This window comes from Plectropomus leopardus, chromosome 5 (assembly GCF_008729295.1).
Source record: "Plectropomus leopardus isolate mb chromosome 5, YSFRI_Pleo_2.0, whole genome shotgun sequence".
Lineage (NCBI taxonomy): Eukaryota > Metazoa > Chordata > Actinopteri > Perciformes > Serranidae > Plectropomus > Plectropomus leopardus.
In genome coordinates, this window is record NC_056467.1 from 26,341,550 (window position 1) to 26,353,522 (window position 11,973).

At 38.9% G+C, this 11,973-nt stretch overlaps 1 protein-coding gene across 1 annotated transcript in view; it reads left to right on the plus strand.

Moving 5' to 3' along the window:
- The window catches only part of frem2b (FRAS1 related extracellular matrix 2b), a 66,516-nt gene extending 55,930 nt beyond the window's left edge, over positions 1 to 10,586 (plus strand). The window contains exons 17-24 of the mRNA XM_042487102.1: positions 3,112 to 3,304; positions 3,428 to 3,532; positions 3,754 to 3,881; positions 3,970 to 4,104; positions 7,151 to 7,277; positions 7,867 to 8,054; positions 8,153 to 8,299; positions 9,093 to 10,586. Of these exons, the coding sequence (XP_042343036.1) occupies positions 3,112 to 3,304; positions 3,428 to 3,532; positions 3,754 to 3,881; positions 3,970 to 4,104; positions 7,151 to 7,277; positions 7,867 to 8,054; positions 8,153 to 8,299; positions 9,093 to 9,593 (1,524 nt within the window). The 3' untranslated portion in view covers positions 9,594 to 10,586. The remainder of the gene's footprint in view (positions 1 to 3,111; positions 3,305 to 3,427; positions 3,533 to 3,753; positions 3,882 to 3,969; positions 4,105 to 7,150; positions 7,278 to 7,866; positions 8,055 to 8,152; positions 8,300 to 9,092) is intronic.
- Positions 10,587 to 11,973: the final 1,387 nt, after the last annotated feature.

The following is an 11,973-nucleotide window of genomic DNA, read 5'->3' on the forward strand; positions in this document are numbered from 1 at the left end:
TCAATAAAGCCACAGCCCCCCTTAAGGAAAGGAATGTGGACTCAGCATTTACTGGAATGTTCTGTCCTATAAAGTCTTACCCACTTTTCATTTCAAAATCTTCCTGGGTTTTCAATCCAAAATGAATCATTTACAGGCATATTAAAACTCTGCTTGCCCACTTGGTTTTCCTTTTAAGATCCTAAAGTAAATACCACCCTGTAGAGACATCATCCATCATTGTCTGCAGACCTGTGTTAACCTCTGTAATAATGACTAACCCAACACCCTGCTTCCTTCAACTCCTGCTATGACCAGTTATTTGTCTTCTCAAAGTGGCAAGTCAATAACCAACGGCCTCATAAAAATCTGTATTCGTCTGTTCCGCCATGTGTGCATTTGGCTTTTTGCAGCAGCAGCTGTTATATATGAAGCTGAAAGAAGGAAATATTAAAGCCCTCTGTGTCCTCCTGGCATACATTCCTCGCAGATTTCAACATTTGCATTCGCCTTGGAAACCTACTGTTAGTTGACTTGCAGTTAATTAAGCTAGAGTGTTGATAAAGAAGGGCCGTAAGAGTGCACGGGGCACATCACGGTGAAAACCTCCACTGCGCTCCCTACACAGGATTATTAATTAAACCCCTACAGCACTTGCAAATAAATTTGGCTCTGAAGGTATATAAGAGGGTTTATTGGTTTGTGATTATAATGGGAGTTTCATTTCACATTTTACATGGCTTTAGGTGTATTTAATAACAAAGGCATCACCCAGGTGATAACAGTCATTCTCAACAAGTGGAACTTTGTAGCCTGTAGCCAGATGATGTAAATGAGAGTGTGGCAGTAATAAACACATCTCGACAAGTAAGCAGACTGTTGCCGGTAATATAAACTTTACCTTGGCCAATAATAATCCCTTGAGGCTTAATTAATAACACACATATTTTTTAATTAAATGGTGACCACTTCACTGCTATCTTCTTTAATTAGGGTCCACATCGCTCAGCGATAATCAAATAATCTATAAAAGAAAATAGCAGCAAATTATGAAAGAGATGAATGGTTCTGACCCTCAGACTGCTTTGACGGTCTCATCTAGCTATCAAACCTCTGTTCTTGTCCTGATTGTCTTTCCATCCAGGAAGAGAATGGTATACTTTCAGCTCTTGTGCAGAGCTGTATGTAGATTTTGTTGCTATGGTTACTGAACAGAGCAAAAAATGGTATGTAGATGCATAGACTGAGGCATCACAGGCTCAGTTTCAGGATATGCAAGGCGGGATCAATGGAAAAAGAAAGTGCCTTTGTTTGTGGATGCCCCTATGACCTGAGTGCTCCTCTAAGTGGGTAGGCAGGCTGAGCGAAGACAGCTCTGTGCAGGCCGGGGCCAGAGTCATGTCACTGTGTAGGGCTTAGTGCCCAGCTTAACAGGACCATAGGAATCTATTAAGGCCCAGCAGGTTGTGTCAGAAGGCCATTCTGCAAATCATTTGCCTGAGCTCTCAGCTCCCAGAGGCGTAGGCACGCCTCCACATGAACGCAGAGCCAGTGCGGGCAGGTACCTCTCACAGGTCAGAGGAAAGTGCAGATACCAGAGAGAGCTCCCTCTGATGACTTTCACCACTTTGGATCCTTTTACCTTTTTAGGACAACTCTCTTAGAGAGGGAAAGTTTGAGCAACTCAATATCCCCAACAAATGTAAATATAATTCCCTTTTAAACTCTTAACCAGTAAATATTTAGAAACATTTAATTTGCCATCAAAATGTTAGTTTAAGAGATGGTGAGAGTCCATCACGAATAAGAGAATATATTCACTCTTAGAGTTATTTTTTTTTTATTTATTAACTTTTTTAAGTTTTTATTTAAAAGGTCCCACTGAGATCAAAAAGCTCTTTTTCAAGGAAGAGCTGGCCAAGAAAGGCAGCAGCACAAGATACAAACAGAAGAACACATAATATATCCATATATCCAGAGGAATAAGCCATGCATCTCAAAATATTAGTTCAAGCTCTGACACCCCAACAATTCTGTCTTGGGCTTTTAAGATAGATTCAAAAGCACTCAAAACTCAAAATCATGGAGCTTTAAAATGTTCTGCAAAGTGAGTACAAAATACCAGTCCAAGGGAGTGAAATACTTCAAACCCCCGTTTCCACTCTCTGTACAACCAATTCATACAAAAGTCCTGTGACAGCAAAAAGTACTGTCCAACATTCTTCTGTGAAATAGACACATAGACAAGACAGGAGCATCCCTACAATTGCCTTGCATACAAAAGTATACCAATGTTTGCTTGTGGGTTGCCAGTGTGTGCCATTCTACCCAAGAGTAAAGTTCACAGTGATGAGTCACTTTTACATTTTCATATGAATCCAAGGAAAGCATGGTAAGCTCTATCAATTATATGCAATAGCTGAGCAGAGACACGACAGATCCCCACAGTCCAACACAGGTCAAATACGTGGTCTCTTTTTTTACAGAAAAAGAAAAACAGAACTTGTCTTTAAGATAAGAACTTCATTTAGGCCTCATTTTTTTCTCCAAGCACTGCACATGTGGCTTAAAAGTAAGGGACTTATCAATCAAACTGCCAGGTGTATATAGGAGTAAACCTTTTCAATGACCTTTTGCTCAAGAGTGGCCTCTAAAACAATATTCAGCAGCTGACTCTTGGCTTTAGTAAATAACATAAGCTTGGTATTATCAGCACTGAGAACAAGTTTAAGACAGCATGGCATGGACAGCATTACAAGCAGATTCAGCAAGGGTGAATGCACAGCAGTAAATTATAATCATCATCATATAGAACTTCAAGTGAACTTACTGATGCCTACCTAAGGTTATTACTGTAGGCATGATTTCCTAGGAAAGTGTGCTTAAGTTCCCTAATAAAAGCACCACCTCTGATCAGTATGTGAACTGAAGCACTATTCAGAGCAGAACTTGCTTACATCAGCCATGATGGCAGAATATTGCTCTTCATCTTCAGAAGTATTTTACATGCACTTTATTCAGGGTGCCTTGATGTTTTTCTCCTGATATCTTTACAACAAGGGTAAACCTGTCAATCTTTAAATTCAAATTTAAATGTTTTGCTCATACACAACATGTTGGTATTCATCGCAGGTGTTGAATCTGGTCCAGTCCTACGTGACCCTAAGAGTCCCGCTCCATGTGTCCTACGTCTTCCACTCCCCAGTGGGAGCAGGAGGATGGCAGCACTTTGACTTACAGTCAGAGCTGAGGCTCACATTTGTGTACGACACTGCCATCTTGTGGAGAGATGGTATCGGTAGCCCACCAGAGGCTGAACTACAAGGTAAAACTTGAACAGTAATCTGCAATATGAAATTGAGGATAACTTAAAATTCTGTCATTTTCAATAAATGTGGGGTTTTAAATTAATTAAGAAGTCAAATTAAAGCTGTGATTGTCTTTGCAGGTGCCCTGTACCCAACAAGTATGCGTATAAATGGCCAGGGACGACTAGTTGTCAACTTCCGCACTGAGGCTCGATTCAGAGGCCTGTTTGTGTTTGCACATCCAGGTACAGTGAATCACATAGAAGCGATTTAGTGTTCAACAGGCTAAATTTGATGTGGTATATAATGTAACTCAGCTTTTAACTGTTTTTACCCATGACCATGCATTTCAAGCTATACTATAATTGTCTTTTTTTCTTTTTTTTTTAAATCACTTTGATCATCATTGTCTTTTAAGTATTTCAACTCGCAACTGAGTTATGGATCTCTGCATTTTTTCCATCAGCTTCACCACTTACCTCCATGGTCATGTGTCCAGACCACCCTGGTTTGACCTTTAACCTCAGTTTAGTGAGAAACGAGCCAACCTACAATCAGCCCATTCAGCAGTGGACATTTATTTCAGATTTTGCTGTGAGTAAATAATTAGTTTTTCAAGGGGCAGTTTAATTGGTTTTTGTTTTTACACCTAATTCTAACTGATGATAATTTTCCCTCACAGGTGCGTGACTACTCCGGCACATACACAGTGAAGCTGATCCCCTGCACATCCCCTCCCAGCCTGGAGTACACCATCCCTCCAGTCTGCAATCCCAGAGAGCCTCTTACTTTTGATGTGGACATCCGCTTTCAGCAGGTGACCTCACTTTGTCAAAGAGAAGTAGCATGTAGCATAACTCAACTCTCTTGCTTTTCGTTGCTCATTAAAATAATGTACAACAGTTCAAAGTCGTGTAAACAGGTGCCGAGCAGAACATTGTGAATTACTGCAGCTATAGCATACATTATTGTGTGCATTAGTTTTATGTAGACGGAGATATGTTTGCTTGCAAAGACCTTTATGAACAAATTAACTGAATGGAAATGATGCTACAGGGTTGTACAGCATGTTTCACAACACAAACACCACATAAACACTACATTAAGTAAAATGAATGATGAAAATGTGATTCTGCTCGATTCACTGTGTGCACCGTGGTGCTGTCAGGTGTTCGCCATATTTTGTCTAAGATCTCGCGCTAGATGGAAGTTTTCAACTTGGATATCTGACTGTAATGACCATTTTATTGCACTTTTCTCTTTTGTCTAAGGTCATTTTTTTGTGAGTTCCAAGTACAACTGATGGCAGCACAAGACTTGGTTCACCCACTGAAGCTAAGCAAATTGGCCTGATTTCTTAAATAAAAAAAAAAAAACATGGGAAGAGAGTGACGAGCAACATAACCCTTTGAAACCTGAGAAAATTGATTTCACTCAAAAACGTGGGAGAAGGCCTTGAGCAGCAATGAGCAGCTTAACAACACATGCCCCCCTAAACTTAGTAAAAAGTCAAGAAAATTACCTGAAAATAAGCAACAAAATAAAAACGGAAAATAGAAAAGTAAAGAAAATCAAAAATAACAAAATGACCTAAATTACATTTTTTTGATAATTTTCTTATTCTCTCCATTTTGTTGAACTAATTTTAAGATCATTTTCTTTATCACCTTTAACTAACTTCTTGCAATATGTGGGGTGTTTCTTGCCAAGGTGGTCATTGCATTTTTCCCCCATGTTTTTGAAAGAAATCAAAGCCAATTTGTTCAGGTTACAAAGGGTTAAAAAATGGACAAAATATGCACAAAATTTTTTTTAAAAGTTTTAAAAAATACAAATAAAATACAAATAAAGAACATTTTTAAATATATAAAAAATAGTTTTCTAAATATTTCCCCTTATTTTTTATCATAATCATAGTCCTCATAATCCTCCCTTGTTAATTTTTTATTTGTCAAATTTAACTTTTTTTTCTTTCTGCAGAACATTTCTTCCCAAGTTACTCATTGTGTTTTTCTCTGTGTTTTTTTTAAAGAGATCAAACCGATTTTCTTCAGAGGTTCTAGAAGTTGAAATGCTAGAGAAAGGCATCTGAACAGTTATTACAGGACACAGGCATCTGTGTCCTGTAATAACAAAAAAATACACTGATAACCAACAGGTGCATGTAAAGGGCACCTAAAAGTGCAGCTAGCATTTCACCTCCAATACACATTTTGTCAGATGCATCTCCTTATGGTCCACTAGCTGTCTAGTTTGTGTGTCACTGAAGAAAATCTTGTGTTCCCACAAAGCCCTGACTCTCTGTATAAGAAACAAAGTGGCTCGGACCTAGTCACGTAACACTATTCCAGCCAAACAGGGAGCATTTGTGCTCATGCACAGGACAGGGAAAAGGCCATGGATGAATAAAGAGAAAGGCAGTGGGAGCAAGAGGAACAGTAAATCTGGCATAGCTAACATGCCAAACTCCACAGCTCAAGTATCAACAATCTTTCTCCAGAATCCCTGACTCCACCTTTAAATTCAAACTTCACCACAAAGTCAAGCTTCAACACGAATTAGTTCACAAGAAAATAAGTGTAATGTTCACTTGAATGTCCACAAGGTTTTTTCAACTCACAAAAAGGCCTCCTTAACATGACAGCATAATCAAACTGAAATGCCAAAAAACAAAATGTCCAAAGCATTGCAAAAAAAACAAAAAAAATCCCAAAGAAGAGTTTAACTCACCAGATGTATTGGGAATCTGTAATGTGGCCTTGTCTTGAATCTAGTCCTCTGCTCAGCAGCAATGCTCCTCAAATCACACTGATTTCCTCGATCACTTCAGATTGATGAAGTAGAACCATAAAATGAAGCAAAAGTCTTTTTCCTCTTTCAGTGGAAATCTGCCCAGATCCTTCTTTACTCCTCCATCTATCTCCATAAAACATTTCCTCTTGCACCAACACCAAACAGTTCCTCTTCCTGTGCTCCCAGGCCACACCCCCTAACACCTGTGATCTGGCCAAACAGATCACCTGACCAAAGTGTCATCAATATGACACTATGCAAGTAAAAACATGTGACCACATATCTTACCTGGACTCACAACTGTTCATTTAACTACACATAACACAAACTACTGCTGTACATTAGAAAATTTTGCCTATCAATCCTTGTGCAAGTGAAATGTAATCATAAGTCTTTCACTAATTCACCACTTCTCCTTCATTCATTACTTTCTGTAAGCCAGTCATTATTTATTTCCTCACCTCTCTCTGTTGTCCCATCACTTGAAAAATCTAAGAGGAAACTCTCTCCTGGTTCACTTTATCTTATCAAATGCTCATAAAACTGCAACTCTTCTCACTTACGCTGACAGGAACAAATCTCTAGTTAACATCCCAATTTTAATTCATTTAGGTGCAGCTATATGTCTAGCTCCTGATGCCAACATCTAACCACCCCAGCATCAAAAACACCATCTACAATGATAATAGCCAAGCTGGATAAATTCATGAATTGTTTTACCCATAAAATGCCAGTAATAAAAGCTTGTCATTAATTATTTTGTCTGACCGAAAGTCAAATAAAATCAGATTGTGAACTTACACTGCTTAGCAATGTGTCATATTCTTACTTATAACTTTTAAAATAAGCAGATATATGGAGCGCCTGTACAGAGCCTACCTCCTCGCTGCAGCGGCCACAGGTTTGACTACGCCCTTGGCCTGTTGCTGCATGTCATCCCCTCTCTTGCCCCCTCTCATGCTGCAGCTGTCCTATGCAAATAAAGGCAAAATATAATTGAAAAACAATGAGCAGACATACTGTATGAAGTGTACATACATTGTAATTTTGTATCTTCTGTGTGTTTCTAGGTCAGCGACCCCGTGGCTGCTGAGTTCAGTCTGAACACGCAGATGATCTTACTCTCTAAGCGGACACTCTGGCTCTCAGATGGCTCCATGGGCTTTGGACAGGAGAGTGACACTGCCTTTTCACAGGGTAAGGCAATAACATGCAGTCAGAAAGTGCCAAATGCTCTTTAAAGTTTGTGGATTAAAAACATTACAAATAAACTGAGCCCAAATAGATATTGCAATTGAACGGGTGGTTGTGAATGTATTTTCTTGCTTAGCTCCTTGGACCAGATCATTCTGCTGATTAAAAAGAAATTCCTGTTTGATGAATATATCTGTTGAATTAGCAGAAATGCCCCCATTAATTTCTGACCCAGCAGCAAAAAAGTGGATTAAAAATGAGCACTACGTGAAGTGTCAGTTTGATCACTTTCATGTCTTTTCCAAAACAAATTAATTATGAGAGCCTGATCTTTTTTCTCAACAACATATTAAAAGTCTTTGTAAAGTCCTTGAAGCTGCTGTTAAATTTGAGTGTTGAAAGCTCTTGTTGCCAAGAATAAGGGAGTAGCTTTAGCTGAGCTTTTAATGTTGTCTAAACAAAATAAAATTACTGGAGAGAACTGCACCAGTGTACATAATAAAACCTTTTTAGTGCAACTTTCAATTAAACCACCAAGTTAATCCACGTCATGTTAGTGTTGAATTGATGAAAACTATTTCTCATCCCTCAGGGGACACAATTTATGGCCGAGTGATGGTGGATCCAGTGCAGAACTTGGGCGACTCCTTCATTTGCAACATAGAGAAAGTGTTCCTGTGCACTGGAGCTGATGGATATGTCCCTAAATACAACCCCAGCAACTTTGAGTTTGGCTGTCTGGCTGATGCTCCCTCGCTACTCTACAGATTTAAGATCATTGTAAGTAACAAAAGTATATCTTGTCATGTCAAACATGCTTTGTGTCCAGTCAAACTTACACACTCCTTCTTGTGTCATCTTCAAACTTCTTCTGATAGGACAAGGCCCAGCCAGAGACACAGGCGCGATCATTTGGCAGTGTAGCTTTCAACGCCTTCCTGGCAGTGGATGACCATGGCGCTTTAGCTCTAGTAAGACAACCTGGGTCAGATGGTTTCAGAGTTGATTCGTCGCCTCTCTTCCAGGTCAGTGTGAATATCAGGCACAAGAAACACATTCAGCACACACTTTCGAATCGTTCACATTCTCATATGCATCCTAAAGATTTTATGCTGGAATTTACATTTTTGTGAGGCCAATTGACTGAGTCTGGACTGTAACTCAGGGAACTGGTGTGAACTTGTGGCGTCCCACTGTGCAGAGAGCCAGTGGAAAGAGCAAGATAAAAATAATGTGAATCGTAGTCACAGAAAGTGACCTTCAAAGGTGTTTTTTCCAACTGATATTTTACTTTTTCTTCTTAACAAGCCAAGAGGAAAAAGATTCACTGACCTAACACTTTATGTGTGGAAACTTTATTAAGAGTAAGCAATCTCATCATTGTGTGGGCTGGCCTGAATGTGGCCTCTGATCCTGCGATCAGAGGCCACATAACAGGCATGACTCAGAGTATTTCATCAAGTCCAGATTGCTTCCTCTGGTCAGTGAATGTGTTTTTCTTGGCTTGTTAAGTAGAAAAACTCAGTATCAGTTTGTCTAAAGGCCTGATTTTCAAATGGCTGAGAACCTCTCAACTCTGTTGCCCAGTAACAGCACTGGCCACACTGTATATTTGAGAAGACCAGATATACAATAGTGCAAAATAACACAACAAACAAGGGTGCATAAAGGTAAGCTTGAATGACAGGTACTGTATTTTTAATGATGTATTACAAGCATTTTATGGTGGATCTTTTAACAATGGACCCGGTGTTCAGCATTAATATGTTCCATAAAATGACCTACAAGTATCTTTAAAAAAAACAAAAAATCAAACAGGTGTCTGCAGGGAGAGAGTGGTACATTCACACCATCTACACTGTCCGTTCTCGGGACAACGCTAACCGAGGCATTGGGAAGAGAAGCCTGGAGTACCACGTGATGAGCCAGCATACACATGTGCTTCCAAAGGGTCAACATCGCACCAGAAGATCAGCCAACGATGTGCCAGACGTGATAAAGGAGATCGGTCAGAGTAACAACCGTGGCACCAACATCCTCCATATCGCATTAGATCGCAGCAGCCAGCAGAGGACAAGCCCAGAGAGGGACATCTTCACCAAAGGAGTCATCCCCCGTGAGCTCAACCAGAAAGACAACAGCGATGACAGACTTGTGTTGATCATTGGTGTCTTTGTCGGGCTGCTCCTAACGGTGCTCATTATCATAGTGGCAGTTTTACTGGTCCGGTCCAAGAGGGAGAAGAAAGACACACCCAAAAGCTCCAGCAGCGCAGAGCCCATGATGACACAAGGCCTCAGTGACAGCTCCGAGGTCTAACAAACAGACTGATGATTGAGAGTTTTAGTTAAAATTTTTGTTTTGCAAGTGCCTCACATTTAAATAAAGATTGAAGAAGCAACACAAACTATAAGAGCTTTGATTCAATTCAGAAATCTACTTGAAATACTGCATCACTTCCACGGCCGGGGAGTGGTCCAGACAAGAACTTGGAGACTTTGTTAGCAGCTGTTTCAAGGCACTTATCAAGTTGTCAGCGCTCACGTATTGATTTGCTTTCGATGCCACTTGATCCAAAAAAAAGGTGTTATTACGTTTCCAAAGGTGCTACAGAGGATGCCTCTTAACTTGACTGGCATCTGGTGTTTTAGGTCAAGAGAAGGTTGATCTGTTGCATACTGTAGTAGCTGTTAACAATGAGCTTCGTATGTTTGATTTGCTGCATCAAGACACTGTCCATAGTTTGCTTACACTGGGTAAACATGTCTGTTCCTATAGAGAATGATTTGTCCTTAGATTCAGTGCGTGCCTAAGAAATCAGAGGTTTTATGATGTATGTTATGTTTTGTCTTGTGTTATCAGTAAGACATTCATTCAAGTGAGATAAATGACATTGTTTTCTTGTGCTCATGCTTTTGCATGCATTTAGTTTTGTATTTTAAAACTGTTTGAAATTGCAAAAAAACAAAAAAAAGTTTAAAGGCTGATTTGAATGGAATTGTGACAAATACGTCTGATCTACTGTATTTCCACCAGTCTGTGTTTTGCAGTCTATCCCATAAAAGCAGTATTTATCAAAGGCCAGTTGTTATTGTTAATCCCCCTAATATTTAGTTGTCGAAACACTGTGTAATTTTTAGACCTTATAATTGACACATGGCACTGAATCAAATCAGAGAAGTGAGATTGTTAGTCTGTAGTATTGAATTGACTTTCAAAACAGCTGGTCTGCAATGTACAGTGTACAATAGTAGCCATTTCAGATCCACTATTTCCAACGGGAACTGTTTTCACTTTTGGCACAAATGGTATGCTAAAAAGTGTTGACTTCTGTAGCTTATTATAGATAGCGGGGACTCCAGATCCCTCTCACAACAGGGCTATGTGTTGACTGTGCTGTTATTTTTTTTTCTTTTTTAAACCTTGATATATTGTCTCACAAGTTTAGCAGATTTCACTTAAAGGGAATGAAATGTTTTACCCTCAATCAGCATATCTCCTGTCACAACTGCTGTCATCTCTCTGATTCATTAGTTTGAAATGTATTTATTTATTTTTCAATGCTTGTTTTTTAGTGCTGACACACCATGTTATCTCCCTTTTTATTATGCTGTCTTTGTCAAACCGTATGAGTTGTTATTGGGATTTCAATATACAATTAACAGGTTATGTGCCATGCCACATTTGAACATAATATGAGCATCAAACAAGCTTTCATGTATCAGTGTTTTGGTTTTTGTTTGTTTGTTTTTTCCAGATCCAGGCACCGGATTGCCATAAAATCTGATTACCTCATACTACTGTATATCATATAATAGACACTAACTTCATAGTCACTACTTAATGCCAAGTTTATTTGCAAATTTATTTTGAAATTGAAAACAATTCTATGCAACCGTGATATCATACCTTCATGAAATGTTTACCCAAAATATGCTTGTTGTTGGGTTTTCTTTCCAGTGCACAATTAGCTTGCTTATTTAGGTTCGACACTGTATCAATGTACTGTGGTTCTTTATTCCACTCCAATGCTTTGGGTGCATTCTGAGCTTTTTTTATGCACATGTATTTATGTATATACGTATGTATTACCTATAAATACACCATTTGGATGTTTTGGGAATGGTTACTGTTAAGACATGCATACTGTATGTGCTGTAAGTATTTGTAACATAGACCAGAAGCACAGCGTGGTCTGCAAATAAATAATTTTTCAAGAAATTGTATGTTTTTGATTGAACATATGTTTAAGCTTAAAGCTGTTTTTTGCAGAGATGTTCCAATACCATGTTGTCCTTCCCAATACAGATTCCAATTTCTGATACATAATATCAACCACTGCTTAAAAACAGCTGTATAATTCTAATCCTGTATGGATGTGAAATTATTGCTCTCATTGCTGTAAGGCATGGCTCAGGTTCAACTTATTGGGCAGCGTCACAGGGAATAATATATCAGTAAACAAAAATATCAGTTCTCTGTACTGGCCACCAAACCTTTTACTTAAATAGCATGAATAAAATCATGCCCACAATCACATAAATCATTAATCCATTTTTTTTCCATTTTGTCAACATGCAATAAATAAAGGCTACTGAGAAGAGAGATGTAAGGCCATAATTCATGAGGTTGCTCAAATGATTATGAAATCTGAAATAGCACTAACTGCAAGCAAGATGATGACCCACTGTGCCTTTTT